This window comes from Phacochoerus africanus, chromosome 12, assembly GCF_016906955.1.
Source record: "Phacochoerus africanus isolate WHEZ1 chromosome 12, ROS_Pafr_v1, whole genome shotgun sequence".
In the NCBI taxonomy this organism is placed as follows: Eukaryota; Metazoa; Chordata; class Mammalia; order Artiodactyla; family Suidae; genus Phacochoerus; species Phacochoerus africanus.
The window spans coordinates 20249613-20264426 of NC_062555.1; the positions used below are offsets into that span (position 1 = coordinate 20249613).

General features: G+C 35.8%; 1 protein-coding gene across 11 annotated transcripts in view; it reads right to left on the reverse strand.

Moving 5' to 3' along the window:
- Positions 1-14814, reverse strand: part of CDC42BPA (CDC42 binding protein kinase alpha) — a 289959-nt gene that overhangs the window by 40563 nt on the left and 234582 nt on the right. For 6 of the 11 annotated variants that reach the window (XM_047755427.1, XM_047755422.1, XM_047755430.1 and 3 more), the window contains 2 exons: positions 9655-9759; positions 5744-5827 (listed from right to left, as the gene is read on the reverse strand). In XM_047755427.1, the coding sequence (XP_047611383.1) occupies positions 5744-5827; positions 9655-9759 (189 nt within the window). The remainder of the gene's footprint in view (positions 1-5743; positions 5828-9654; positions 9760-14814) is intronic. The other 5 variants (XM_047755429.1, XM_047755428.1, XM_047755424.1 and 2 more) reach the window with 1 other exon arrangement.

Sequence of the window (14814 nt, forward strand, 5' to 3'; positions counted from 1 at the left end):
TGATAAAAATACAAATACTGGAGTTCCCATCGTGGCTCAGTGGTTGATGAATCTGACTGGGAGCCATGAGGTTGTGGGTTTGATCCCTGGCCTCGATCAGTGGGCTAAGGATCTGGCATTGCCGTGAGCTGTGGTGTAGGCTGCAGACGTGGCTCGGATCTGGCGTTGCTGTGGCTCTGGTGTAGGCCGGCGGCTACAACTCTGTTTGGACCCCTAGCCTGGGAACCTCCATATGCCGTGGGTGTGGCCCTAAAAGGACAAAAAGAGCAAAAAAAAAACCAAATACTGAATTTGTTGACATAAGAATCTTGCTCAGTATTGCTCCTGCAGACTAATTTTTACTCTAAGTTTTTTGCACTTTGAGGACCTACCAGAGTAAATTTTTTAGCGTTTCCTCCCCCTGCCCCCATTTTTCTATTTAGGGCCACACCTGCAGCATATGTAAGTTCCCAGGCTAGGGGTCAAGTTGGAGCTACAGCTGCTGGACTATGCCACAGCAATGTGGGATCCAAGCCACGTCTGCGGCCTACACCACAGATCATGGCAATGCCGGATCCCTGACCCACTAAGCAAGGGCAGGGATCAAACCCACATCCTCATGGATACTAGGATTCATTTCCACTGCACTACAATGGGAACTCCCAGTGCTTACTTTTTTCAATTGTCCAAAATACATTAATGCAAAAGATGTAAAGTTTGTTACTGGTTGGTTCTATAAGCTTTTATTACAATGAAAGAAGAATTAATCAACTGTTCAAGGTAAGACTTTGTTCTTTTTCTCTTCTTCTTAAAGATAACATGTCTGAAATGACAGCAATAAAATAACTGTGGCCATGACAAATTTAATAGTACTACTTCACAATATCCAAAAATTGCTTATAAGACATATTTATTATACACTTTTCCCCCCCAGAGATCTACTCAGAATGTGATAATTTTAGCTGAGTATGTAATAGTAGGAAAGATAAACAATGTTTTAGCAGAGGACTGGCAGGTACTGGTTAAACTGGGGAAATAGGCATGATTTACCACTAAAGATTAAATGGTCCATGTTTCACTAATTCCAACTAAGTTTAGTATAACATAACACATGATTAACATGATTCTGATGGCATCAAACTTTAGGCAACACACAATAGGCTTTCCGTTTTACTTGTTTTTGGTTTGGAGAAGAGGAATAATTACAAAAATTATTCAATCTGAGGGGATCGTTCTAAGATCCCCTTTCTTGTCTCCTGGTCAATATCTGATTTCTAATACTTCTACAAAATGTAGTTGGAGAGGAGAAAAAAAAAAGTCCAGCAAAAGAGGCATTAAACCTAAAGCATGAACCCAAAGTAGTTTTAGATTATGTGATAATTTGGAGTAAATGAGAATTAAACTATAACCTCACAATTTAAAGAGGTGGACAGAAAGCAGGGTCTTTTCCAATTGTGTCACTGTTGCAGACTTCAAGCTACTTGATGGAGAAAAAATATTTTTAATAAGAAGTGTGAGAACAAAGTAGAACCAACACTTGGTTAAAACTTACAAGTTAGTAGTTGTAGATAACTGGAATTCTACACTAATAAATGACAAGTAAAGGAGTCTGTATCTCAAGCAAAACTTTCTCAAAAATTTTTTTTAAAGTAACCTTTTTTCCTTTGAAGCACTTTTGAGATAACTGTAGATTCAGCCCTTCACTTTTAAAAAACATGAAGTAAATTTTATTTTACTTTTTTTGGGAGAGACAATAAGTATACCAAAATTGAGTTAATATTCAGCCCCTGAAACATTTTCACCAGAGCTTCGTGTGGAAGCCTCTCTAATTTATTTGACCATACTTCTTTTCTATTCAACTTGATGACCCACTCCCAATCCTTTCCCATGAAATTGAATGTCATCTACACAGGTGCTTGGATAAGTGCATATTTTCATAAATTAGATATTTTTCAGTGTTTGTAATTTATATGTAAGTGTGATTTTGTCACACATCAGCCATATTTTACCTATCTTTCTGCTCTTTCCAACTCCCTGCTACCATATAGAGCAGCAGCATCTCTGTCATGCTGCCTAATGGCCTAATGGAGTGGAATAAAAACTGTTCTGAAGGAATGAGATTGCTGGGTCATGTAGTATATGCTTACTCCAAATGCCAGTTTGTTCTCCAGAATGGTTGTACCTGTTTAAAGTTCCACCAGCTGCGTGTGAAGCAGCCTGTTTCTTTATCCTTGATTTTTGACAACTTGGTGAGTATAAAGTAGCAGTAATTTTAAAATTCTTAAATTATTTTAATTTCTCTGACTATAAATAAGGTTGGATATTTCCTCACATGCTTGCTGATCACCAGGATTTCGTTTTCTGGGAATTACTTATTCATGATATTTGCCAATTTTCAACTGTATTTCTAAGCTTTTTCATATGGAGTTTCTTCCATATTCTAGAAATGAATCTGTTCTTGGTGTTAAAAATTGCAAATATCCTCTACTAGTCGGTCATCACTTATTAACCACCTATTAACAATGCTTTCAATGAACAAACATCTTTAATTTTAACACAGTAAAGTCCATCAATATTTTCACCTTATGTTTGTGACTTGAGATCTTATTTTCATTACCAAGTCACAAAAAATCCTACATTTTCTCCTATGTATATACTTATAATTTTTTAAGATCAAATTAATAATGTATATAGTTTAAAAAGTAAATATTGTCACAATTATAACAAAAACAGAAGTACCCCTTTTGTCCCAAGTCATCCTTGGGAATCCTAGGGGAAATTTCCTTTAACCCTCTTAGCTCTTTACTTACTTCTGTAATGTACCCCTATTATTTACTGCCAAAAAAAGAAGCAAAAGAAAAGAAAAAGAAAAAAAGCCTATACTGCTATGTATGCTGTATCTTGAGACATTATGTATTGACTTCCCATTATGGTAGAGAAGGATTTAGCCTTGTTATGCTATGTACTCTCTTCATTTCCCCAATGTCATTATAGCATAGTTTTCAGTTAAAATTTGTATTTAAAGAGTGTGTGGGGGTGTGTGTGTGCACAAGCAGAGTGCATGTGTACATGTGTGAGTTATTATAACCTTGGGATTATTATTCAATAATGTATCAAGAAGTATACTATAGCTATATCTTCCTTCTGCAATCTTGTGATTTTTCTGAAATTAATAAAGCTCTCCTTATTTATTTATTTATTTATTTATTTATTTATTTATTTAATTTATTTATTTACTTATTTATTTTTAGTGCCACACCTGCAGCACATGGAAGGTCCCAGGCTAGGTGTCAAATCGGAGCTGTAGCTGCTGGCCTAAGCCACAGCCATAGGAACACAGGATCCAAGCTGCTTCCGTGACCTACGTCACAGTTCATGGCAACTCTGGATCCTCAGCCCACTGAGCGAGGCCAGGGATTGAACTTGCGTCCTCATGGATGCTAGTCAGATTCATTAACCTCTGAGCCACTTGGGAACTCCTCTCCCTTTTTTAAACTTAATTTTCTGTGTTTTTATCCCTAATTCTTCCCAGACTCTCCAAAATAACTGCAAAATCTCCTTGATTCTATTTATTACATAGTCAAACACATGAGGAAGGAAATCTTTAAGGCTCCTGTACCCTCTTTTTTTTGCTGACCCAAAGACATCTCTATTGAAGCCTGTTTCCATGCTCCATTTTTAGCTGCCTGCTCCCCAGTATTTCTCTTAATCGGTGCCAGATTCCCTCTCTCCTATGGGTCCCATGCCTTTCTCTTTCTTGACCTCCTCCCCTGTTTTGATGGAATTCATCTCCTAGTAGTTTTCTTAGAAAACAGAGCATGACTGATATGTTCGGGGTGGGAGGTGGGGGATCTTGAATTTCTAAATTTTTAAAAAAATTATCTTCCCCTAAAGTCTGACTGAACATATGAGAGAGAATCAAAAATTCTAGCCTGAAATCATTTTACCTCACAACTGGTTCTATTCTGTTTTTTGTAGACAGGTGTGATGCCATTTCGACTCCTGACCAGTTGAATATGATGTGTTTTATCTCCTTGGTGGTTTGAAAATTCTCTTTGGAGACTCTAAGCCCAACTACTAGTATTATGGGAGCAAAGCAGGGCTCAGGGTCTCACCATTCAGTTTGTTTCCACTTTCTGCAAAATCTCACTATTTCTAGTTTGACACACTACTTTTCTCTCACCAGCCACTGAGCCTGTCCTAGAACTCGGGGTCTCTTTGGTTTAATTATCCCACAACCTATTAACACACAGCTGAGCTGACATAGCTGTTTAGCTTTCAGAGATGGTCCAAAAAGGCTTTGTGGACTTTGAACTAATTCTCCGATTCATTCCAGACCCCTTTCACTCCTGACTCTCTTATGGTGTCATTTTGGTTGTCTGAAGCATGTTCTTTAGTATGTTCCTCAGGAAGGGCTTATAGGAAACAAGTTTCCTTGAGTTCTTGCACGTTCTTAATACTCTTCTGTGACTTTATTTTTGAAGGACACTTTTATTATCCTTAAAATCTTAAAACCTTAAAAATCTTTAACATTCTGCAGGGAACTATAATCAATATCCTGTAATAAACCATAATGAAAAAGAATGCAAAAAAGACTGAATCACTTTGCTGTACACTAGAAACTAGCACACACTGTAAATTAACTATACTTCAATTAAAAAAACTTTAACAGGAGTTCCCGTCGTGGTGCAGTGGTGAACGAATCCGACTAGGAACCATGAGGTTGCAGGTTCGATCCTGGCCTCACTCAGTAGGTTAAGGATCCGGCGTTGCCCTGAGCTGTGGTGTAGGTTGCAGACGCAGCTCGGATCCCGAGTTGCTGTGGCTCTGGTGTAGGCTGGCGGCTACAGCTACGATTGGACCCCTAGCCTGGGAACCTCCATATGCCATGGGAGCGGCTCTCAAGAAAAGGCAAAAAGACAAAAACAAAACAAAACAAAAAACCCCAAACAAACAAACAAAAAAACCCTTTAGCATTCCAATCTCATCAAATTATATTGACTATGTGCAATTTTTGTATATCAATTACACCTCAATAAAATTGTCAAAAACAAAAAACAAACAAACAAAAAAACCAGGCACTAGAGGGCAGAAGCCATTGGTATTTTCCTTCGATGTATCTTAAACAGGTTATTGCAGCGTTTTTCTGGCACAGTGTTGCTAATGAAATGTCTAACAAAAAAGGCCATTTTCTCTCTTCCATGAATGACATACTTTTTGCCTTAATATATAATATTTTCCTTTTTATTTATAGACTGGTAATTTATTAGAATGTTTTGTTCTGTCTGGGTTGATTTTCTCAACTATATTGTTTGTACTTGTAATATGAGTTTTGAGTCTTATTTTAGGGAATTTTGAATATAGTTGTGAATACAATTTTTAGTATTTTCCCTCGATTTTCATCTTCTTTCAGAAACTCTAATAAGTAAGTGTTGGCCCTCCTTGCCTTTATTTCACGGGATCATGAAGATGCACTTCCCTTATAGTATGTTCTCTAAGCACCACCCCCTGCTGTAACAGACTTCCAAACACTGAATTTAAGGTGGAAGTAACACAAAACAAAACAAACTGTGTGCTCATTGCTCATCCTACCTTTCTCAGTGGTGAATGTTTCCATTCATACACAATTTATTCTCTTTCCCAGCTTTTATGTTTGTCATTTTGAGGAAACCAATAGTTAAAATCATGGCAAATACAAAAAAGGAGAATAAAATTCATCCCCCCCCCCCCAAGAAAACACCATGCTTATAAGTAGATTGAGTACCTTAGGTGGAAAGCCAGTTGAACCAGGGCATCCTTTTTTCCTTAAGGTTGGTGTGTGAACTGGAAGTGGGGTAGAGTCTACAGTCTGAATCCAGGGGAAAAGAGGAAATAAATGTCATAAAACACTCCATCTATTTCAAATATCACTAGAAATAAAAGTAAATACAGCCAAATAAAACAGCAATAAGGAAAAAATATCTCATTGAAGCTAAAATTCTTAGTGCCGATAATTTAAATTCCCGCCTGCAATATCTACAGATAAAATTTATGTTCAGTTGGTAAAAACTATTGCAGTCTGGAAATTTAAAAACAAATAACTTAGAAGAGAGCATCTACAGAAGAACAAAAAAGTCATAGGATGAAGCCTACACAAAAATGAAGTATTAATTTTCGAGTTTAACTGAAAGTGCCATATTAATTCTATAAAGTATCTGAAAGAGTTTTTATAAGCAAAATTGATAATCAAAATATTTATTCTTTTAAATCCTTGACTTCTATATAAAGAATGCACGTTACATACATGGAATACAATTCTGTGGATTAGTGTGTAAGTATGTATGCAGAGAGGAAGAAAGAGTGAGCGAGCGCCTCAGAGAGACAGATAAAGAGATATACTGATTGATTGATTAATAGAATTTTGTGAAGAAGTAATTTCTGCATAGGAAGTTAGATTATTTAATATTATTGGAATTCAGAACCGACATAAAAATTTAGTTACAAGCCATATCTTTTTGTGGAGTATTATTGTAAGAGATTGCTTTGAATAAAAAGAATCAGTGATTCTACTGGATATTACTGTGGGGGTAAAGAGAGACATGTCTTAATGAGCAAAGCATGAAAAAAAACAAGAATGACTTCCTTTTAGGATGCTAAACAAGCAAGAGGGGAAAGCTAGCTTTGTATAAAGTTACAGAGTATTTTAAAATATTAGGAGAAAAATGAATGGTCACTCCTTGACTACATAACGTCCAAAAGCAGAATATTTTATACACATGATGGCCTTAAAATGCAATTGAGATGGGCTTCTTAGAGTTTTCTACTTAATTGTGACTTTAGTTCTAATTTAAATTTAATTTACTTTTAAATAGCTTGAAAAAAATTAAATCCAATTTATAATTTAACATTAAATAACAAATATGAAATAGAAGAGCAGAATGCTTAAAACCCAAATGAAAGTTAATAAAGAACAATTCACAGGAAACAATTGTTACCAGAATTTACACAGAAAGTCAAAGAGAAGTTTTTGGAATTAAAAAGAATGAAGTAGGGATGCTGAATCCAAGATCGACAGAATTCAATAAAGACCAGCAATGCCTAACTTAGAAAACGTATTTTAAAAAGATCCCATTCACCACAGCAAGGATAACTTTACGGCACCTAGGAACAAATTTAACAAGTGATTTGGAGTACATTCATGAAGAAAATAATGAAACTTTACTGAAGATATAAAATGATATCCAAAAAATATATATACCATGTTCATAAATGAAAAGACCCACTATCACAAGGAGGTCAGTTCTCAGATAATCTATAAATTCAAATCTAACCAAAAGCTTTACATGGAACTTAAAAACTGAACCTAAAAATTATATGTAAAACTAAAGGGCCGAGAAGAAAAAGGACAAGGTAAGTGTGAGTGGCTGACCACACCATGTATCAGGAATTATTTGAAGACTACAATAATTAAGACAATGCAATGTTGGTGCAGGAACAGACAAAAAGAACAATGAAAGAGAACAGAGAAGCCCCCAATAGACCCATTTATATAAAGCAGAGCTAGCTTTACAAATCAATGGGGGAACTATAGGAAAGTCATATGAGGCAAACAGACTAGAACCCCATTTCCCATAATACAGAACAATGAATTTTAGTTTAAGGTCCTAAACATGTAAAAGCAAAATTTAAAAGCATTTAGAAAAATATGGAAGATAATCTTTATAACTGCTGCAGAGAGAAGAATTGTTTTAAAAAGACATAAAAAGCAGAAGTCATAAAGGAAAAGACTTTAAATATGATTTAGATAAAAACTGTTGCAAGACAAAAAGATACCACAAATAAAATTTAAAAATAAGCCACAGACTGGAAGAAAATATTTGCAATGCATATAGCCAGCTAGGGATTAGTATCCAGGATATATAAAGAACACTTACAAAACAACAGGAAAAATAATCCAATAGAACAACAGACAAAAGACACGAACAGGCAAATCACCAATGGTTAATAAACATATAAAAGGATGTTGAATAACCCTTGACATCAGAGAAATATAAATAAAAGCAAAAATGCCACTCTATACCCATCAAAAAGACAAAACTTAATGTCTGACGGTACCAAGGGTTGGAAGGATGTGGGGAAATGGGGAACTCATACACACACAATGCTGGTGAGGGTGAAAACTGGTCCAATCATCGTGGAAAATAATTTGACAGGATCTAGTTAAAGTTGAAATGCATATGCCGCACAACCCAGTAATTCCATTCCTAGATATGTATGCTAAACAAACTCTGCACATTTGCAAAAGCGGATAGCTATTAGGATGTTCACTTTAGCATTGATTACAATAACAAAAAATTGGAAACAACCTAAATATCCAATAGAATGGATAAATAGTTGTGGTATATTCATACAATGAAATACTATGCAATGGTTGTAATGAATGAGCTAAATGGACACGTATCTGTGTAAGATATGTAAGACGCAGATAACCCTTGTGTAAAATTTAAATACATAACAAACACTATTATATATTATTTATGGATGCAAATGAAATAAACATGTAAAACTAAGGAAGAAAGGGCATATCTTAGTTTCAGGGTATTTAGATATGTCTGGGAAAGGAGGGGGGAATGGTATAAAGAAAGGTATTTCAACTGTCTGAAATATTTTCTTTCTTTTAATAGAAATTTGAAAAAAATGGGGCAAAATGTTAATATCTATTAAATCTGTGGATGGTGATTATGTGGGTGTTTATATTATTATTTTCTGCATGGCTGAAATATTTCAAAATTGAAATAAAAATGCATAAACCTAAAATAGTAAAACAATGAACATCTAAACAAGCTGAGAGTGTCATCAACCAAACCTGACTGAGGAAGTCTACCAAAAGATTGGAAAAAACCAGGTCAGAATCTGACTACAACTCAAACTTAACTTCAGACACCTCTCCAAACAGAACTATCTGCTTCTACTGGAATGCTAGACACAGTTGATGATCAAATGGGAAGCAAAGGAGCTATATCAGAAGTGTAATGCTTGACTAAATAACCAGAGCTGTATCCTGAGGCAGGATGGTATTAACTGAGGAATACGTCATCCTTCTGTCTTATTGAGAAAATGATTTCTGTTGAGAAAACTGGCCAATTGGCTGTTTAAAAATATTGACTTACATAAGGTGTAAATGCAACACTGTTTTTGTACTACTAAAAGACATAATTTGGTTGGATGCTTATTGCTGATTCACAGTTAGAATAAACTATTCAGTTAACAGTAATGTCAATTTTAAGTTTTATCTATGAAGCAATAGTAATGCCATGTCTTATTGGACTTATTAGAAGACTTAAAATATGAGAATGGCACCTGATGCTGCCACGTGCCTACAGAGTTTTTAATTTGATAATTCCAAAATTTACATAGCTCTGTCCTCTGTTCTATATAGCTCTTTACGTAAAGACTATGTTTATAATTAAATAAAAATTTTTGTCTGCTTCAGGTTGAATTTGGGGGGAGCATTTTCACTTCAGTTTTATAATTCTACCTGTACTATCAGTCAAATTTTAATGATCTCCAATATATGTGACTTATTACACAATACATTTGATTAAAAGAAGAGAGTCAGATTTCACTTGTTTCTGCAAGTCCCTCTTTCCTGACACAAGTGAAAAGTTGGGGAGCAAGACTGCTCCACTGAGGCACCTTAACTGGCTCAGCTTCACTAGATGTGGAAGGAGATGTGGACCTTGACTGGATGTAAAACTTGACGTTCGGATTCCGTACATATGTGTTCTCAACGGGATCGGTCTAGGAAAATAAGTCAGGAAAAACAAAAACCCAAGAAATCACTTTTAAACAATGTGCAGCTCTTAGTAAATTTCTGTAAGGCATGATCATAACAATTCTTGAGAAAGACGGATAATAAACTTTAGTTTGAACATTCACATTAGGGATATGTCATTAGATTAAAAGCATACCACTAGCTTTAATGTAAACAAAGGTTAAGATAACAATAGTTAACAAAATGTTCCAATCTTCACCACTGATTTCTTACTTTGAGTTAACTGTGAAATAAATGCAGATTATGTGATAGGAACATGTACTGCAGATTAGGAATAATCTTGTCCTTGTTAAGAATGCAATTTGGTTCTCTAGCAGACATTAGCTGAAAGTAAAAGAAATCTATCAGGGAGTTCCCATCGTGGCGCAGTGGTTAACGAATCTGACTAGGAACCATGAGGTTGCAGGTTTGATCCCTGGCCTCACTCAGTGGGTTAACAATCTGGTGTTGCCCTGAGGTGTGGTGTGGGTTGCAGCCTTGGCTTGGATCCAACGTTGCTGTGGCTCTGGTGTAAGCAGGTGGCTACAGCTCCGATTAGACCCCTAGCCTGGGAACCTCCATATGCCAAGAGCTGCTCTCAAGAAAAGGCAAAAAGACAAAAACAAAACAAAACAAAACAACAAACAAAAAAGAAGTCTATCAGCTTTGTTCTTGTCACTAAACTAAATTCCCTTTTTATTTTGCATCAGTAGAAATACCAGCACTTATACTCAGTTGCACCGTTTTAACAAAGTATTTTTATTTATTTTTTTGCTTTTTAGGGCCACACCTGCAGCATATGGAGATTCCCAGGCTAGGGATCTAACTGGAGCTACAGCTGCTGGCCTACACCACAGCCACAGCAGTAGGATCCAAGCCATGTGTGTGACCTACACCTCAGCCCATGGCAACGCTGGATCCTTAACCCACAGAGTGAGGCCAGGGATCGAATGCACAACCTCATGGTTCCTAGTTGGATTCGTTTCCACTGTGTCACGACCAGAACTCCAACAAAGTATGAGCTTTGGGTTAAAATTTAGCATAAAAGATCCTATGGAGGAGTTCCCATTGTGGCTCAGTGGAAAGGAATCTGACTAGTATCCATGAGGTTGTGGGTTCAATCCCCGGCCTCATTCAGTGGGTTTAAGGTGTGAGCTGTGGTGTAGGTCACAGACTCCACTTGGATCCCATATTGCTGTGGCTGTGGTGTAGGCCAGCAGCTACAGCTCCAATTTGAACCCTAGCCTGGGAACCTCCATGTGCTGCAGGTGCGGCCCTAAAAAGACAAACATAAAATTGTTTCAGGAAGCTTTTTCTAAAGAACATTTCAAAAAAAAAACAAAACCAAAAAACAGTTAAAAAAAAAAAAAGATCCTATGGAGCACACTGATAACATATTCAGCTTGGCAATTTTCAAAATTACCAGGACTGGGTTTTTTAATCAAAGTCAATGAAAAACAATCTGGAGGAGTTCCCATTGTGGAGCAGTGGTTAACGAATCCGATGAGGAACCATGAGGTTGCGGGTTCGATCCCTGGCCTTGCTCAGTGGGTTAAGGATCCGGCGATGCTGTGAGCTGTGGTGTAGGTCGCAGACGTGGCTTGGATCCTGAGTTGCTGTGGCTCTGGCGTAGGCCGGTGGCTACAGCTCTGATTCGACCCCTAGCCTGGGAACCTCCATATGCCGCAGGAGCGGCCCTAAAAAAGGCAAAAAGACAATAAATAAATAAATAAATAAATAAATAAATAAATTAAAAAAAACAATCTGGAAAGGTTAGAGAATTTGTTTCAAATATGTAGTACCTCAAGAATAATGATCAGCATTTACTGTAAATTTACTGATTTACAAATCAATAAAATAAGAAATCAGCTTAAAGATTTTAAATATGTACTTCAAATGTTTTATTTTTTTTTATTATGGTTACTATTTTAGGGACTGGTTACTGGGCTGGTAAATACTCTGCTGGTGCCCACCTGGGGCTTCCCAGGGTGGCAGGCAAGGGCAAGCACTCTGGCAAACCACAAGGCAGGACTGGTGGGGCCAACTAGCATGGCTACAAGCTGGGCCTGGAACCTTTAGCTAGAGGACAGTGGGGAAGTGGGGAGAGGAAGGGTCTTAGTTCGGGCATCTAGGGGGTCTTCGAGTAGTTAGCTATGTACAAACGGCTAGGAGGATATCTCACATTTTAAGAACTGAACTACTAAACTGACGCATATCAGCTGTGTGTCGGCTCTGTGTGTGCAATGTGGATAATTTCATAAAACTAGTATGCCTTATTAGGTGGGAGAGCCAGGCCTGAATCTCATCTCTTGACTCTAAATTCAATACTCGTTTTGTTGTTCCAAGGTAGCTCCAAAGTAGAGATTCTCAGAGCAATATGGTGATCATGGAGGCTGGTAATGAACTATGACCAGGAACAAGAAAATAAAAGAAAGGAGAAAATAGGACTCTAGACAAATTTTGCCTAGTTCACAATTTTACTGCAGGACAGCCATGGAGAAGCTTATCGGTTTAAACTGTTACTCTAAAATATGACCCTAAGTTGGGAGTAAAGCAAAAATGTCATTTATTTCTAAAAATTTCCTTCTAGTTTCCCTAAGATTATATAAATTACAAGCTGAATAAAAGTCCATGGGATGATGGAATTAAAATGGAATTGATAAGCAAAGCAATATCAATACATTTTACACTGATACAAATTTAAAAACCTGCTCAAATAATTAAGAGTTAACAATCTCAAAGTTTTATAGAAGTGTCCAAGTGGAGGATTTGCTGTGTATAAAATTGGGTTCTTTTAAGAAAATTTAAGGTTCTGACCTGCTACACAAAAGCCTCCAGCCCATAGCTTAATTAAAAGACATAAAATCAGAAGTTCCTGTGTAAAGAATAATGCTATGTTTAACAAAGGTGATGAAGAGAATTCAGAAACAATTTGGATCCATTTTAGAGTTTAAAATAAGACAGTGAGTTAATACCACGAAAATTTTCTCAGAGAATAAAATTAAATATAGCTAATATAGTGGCTTTGTAGCTCAAGTGTTAGTTATTTAAAAAAAATTTTTTTTAAAGTGAGAAAGGCAAGAGACTGCTGTATCCAATAGTACTGGCTGAAAAAAATTTTTTTTTTTGTCTTTTTAGGGCTGCATTCATGGCAATATGGAGGTTCCCAGGCTAGAAGTCGAATCAGAGCTGCAGCTACTGGCCTATGCCACAGCCACAGCAATGCTGGATCCTTAACCCACTGAGCAAGGCCAGGGATCAAACTTGCATCCTCATAGATGCTACTCAGATTTGTTTCCTCTGAGCTATGACGGGAACTCCCTGGTTGAAATTTTAAAGCAGGCTTGCTCTTTGTGCCATGTGAACACATGCTGACAGAAGTTGAGCATACTGTTTTATATACTCTGTTTTATTGAAATTAGAACACACCACTCTAAGCCATTTTGCCAACATCTGCTCTAACGGGAGGTTATATCAAGAAAATTGTCAAACCTATCCATCAAGTTGGTTGTTGAAATATTTACTACCATGTTTCAAGACCCTATGAAAATGTGACATTATGATGGTGTGATATTAGCAAAGAAAAAATACACTATCACAGTTTAATCTGTGATCACACAAATTAGTGACTCAAGGAATGATTGAGGCTTTTAGCACATACCTCTTGGCCCTTCTGAAGAATTATTGCCATTCATAAATTTTTTTCTCTTAAGTTTTCACTTGTCAATAAAACAAAACAATAGAAATGAGAACAGATTTTAAAATGATTTCCTTAGCTGAGGGAGGTTAAAACTGGTTATTCAGAAGTAAAAAACATTTAAATAAAAATAACCCACCCTAATTGTAGTAAAATAGAATAATGAAAATTCCCACACTAGCTTTTTGGAGCTTTATCCTCTTAAAATAAAAATAAATTCCAGAGATTAAACAAAATCGAGTTAGCTTTCTTCAACAAAGACAAAAGAAATACTGAAATGATATTTTGAGATGGCATTAATCAACCATATTAAAGAGTTGAACCATGCCATTTACAATGCTACTGTGACTTAAAAAAAAAAAAACAAAAACATGCATATATAAATGAAGTTGAAAATTACCACTTTATTTTCCAAGAGTGTTTCTCATAAAGACAAAGACACAAAAGTTTGGTAAAGATGAATAAACTCATGGCAAAAAGTTTTGAATATCAAATTGAAAGAAAAAATTCCAGGTCTTTTAAAAGACTCTAGTAGAAGCTAATAACTAATCAGATTAATAGATTTTAATATTTCATTTTCTTTCTGTGTTGCTACCGGTAACAAGAGAAACATAATACCACTTACACAGTCGCTTCACCAAAGTGTTAATGATCACCAGCATGACTGTGGCTTTTAAGATGTTACTAATTTTATCTGTAATTACATGCTTACCAATGCATTTTAATTAATGGCTTATTCTATCTACTAAAAAACAATTTTATTACACTTTCAGAATATTCATACTTAATGACCGTATGTCAGGATTTACAGACAGCCTAAATTTAATTTTAATAATTAACTGGCAATGATTCAGGTAAAATATGACAGCAAAGCAACTGATTAATAGAGTATTAGTTACTTTTATGTTTCAAGCAAACATAATCATTAGTATTATATTAAAACCAAAGAAGTTAAAAGTTCTTTGTGTTATAAAAAATAGCATTAAATGTAAGCCATGACTTGAATGCAGGAAGAGCTAATAAATATGGTTTACATAAACAGCAGAGCTATCTTAACACTTGGGTTTATGATTATAGAAAAAAAGATAAATGGGGAAAATAAAAAAGAATAACTAATATTAATTGGACAGTACATCTTGATATAATCCAAAGGAAGATCTTAGAAACAAATCTTAAGTGGAGTATAAGCAATTTATTCAATATTTCTAAGCTTCAATCTATTGAGACAAATAAAGAACAGCTTTATGTAAGTGTGATTTTTTTTTTCCATTTTTGATTAACTGATTCTTTTTACCAAGCAAATGTTCTTTAAGGAGTTTTTCCTTTGTGCGTGTGTCCTTTTGTC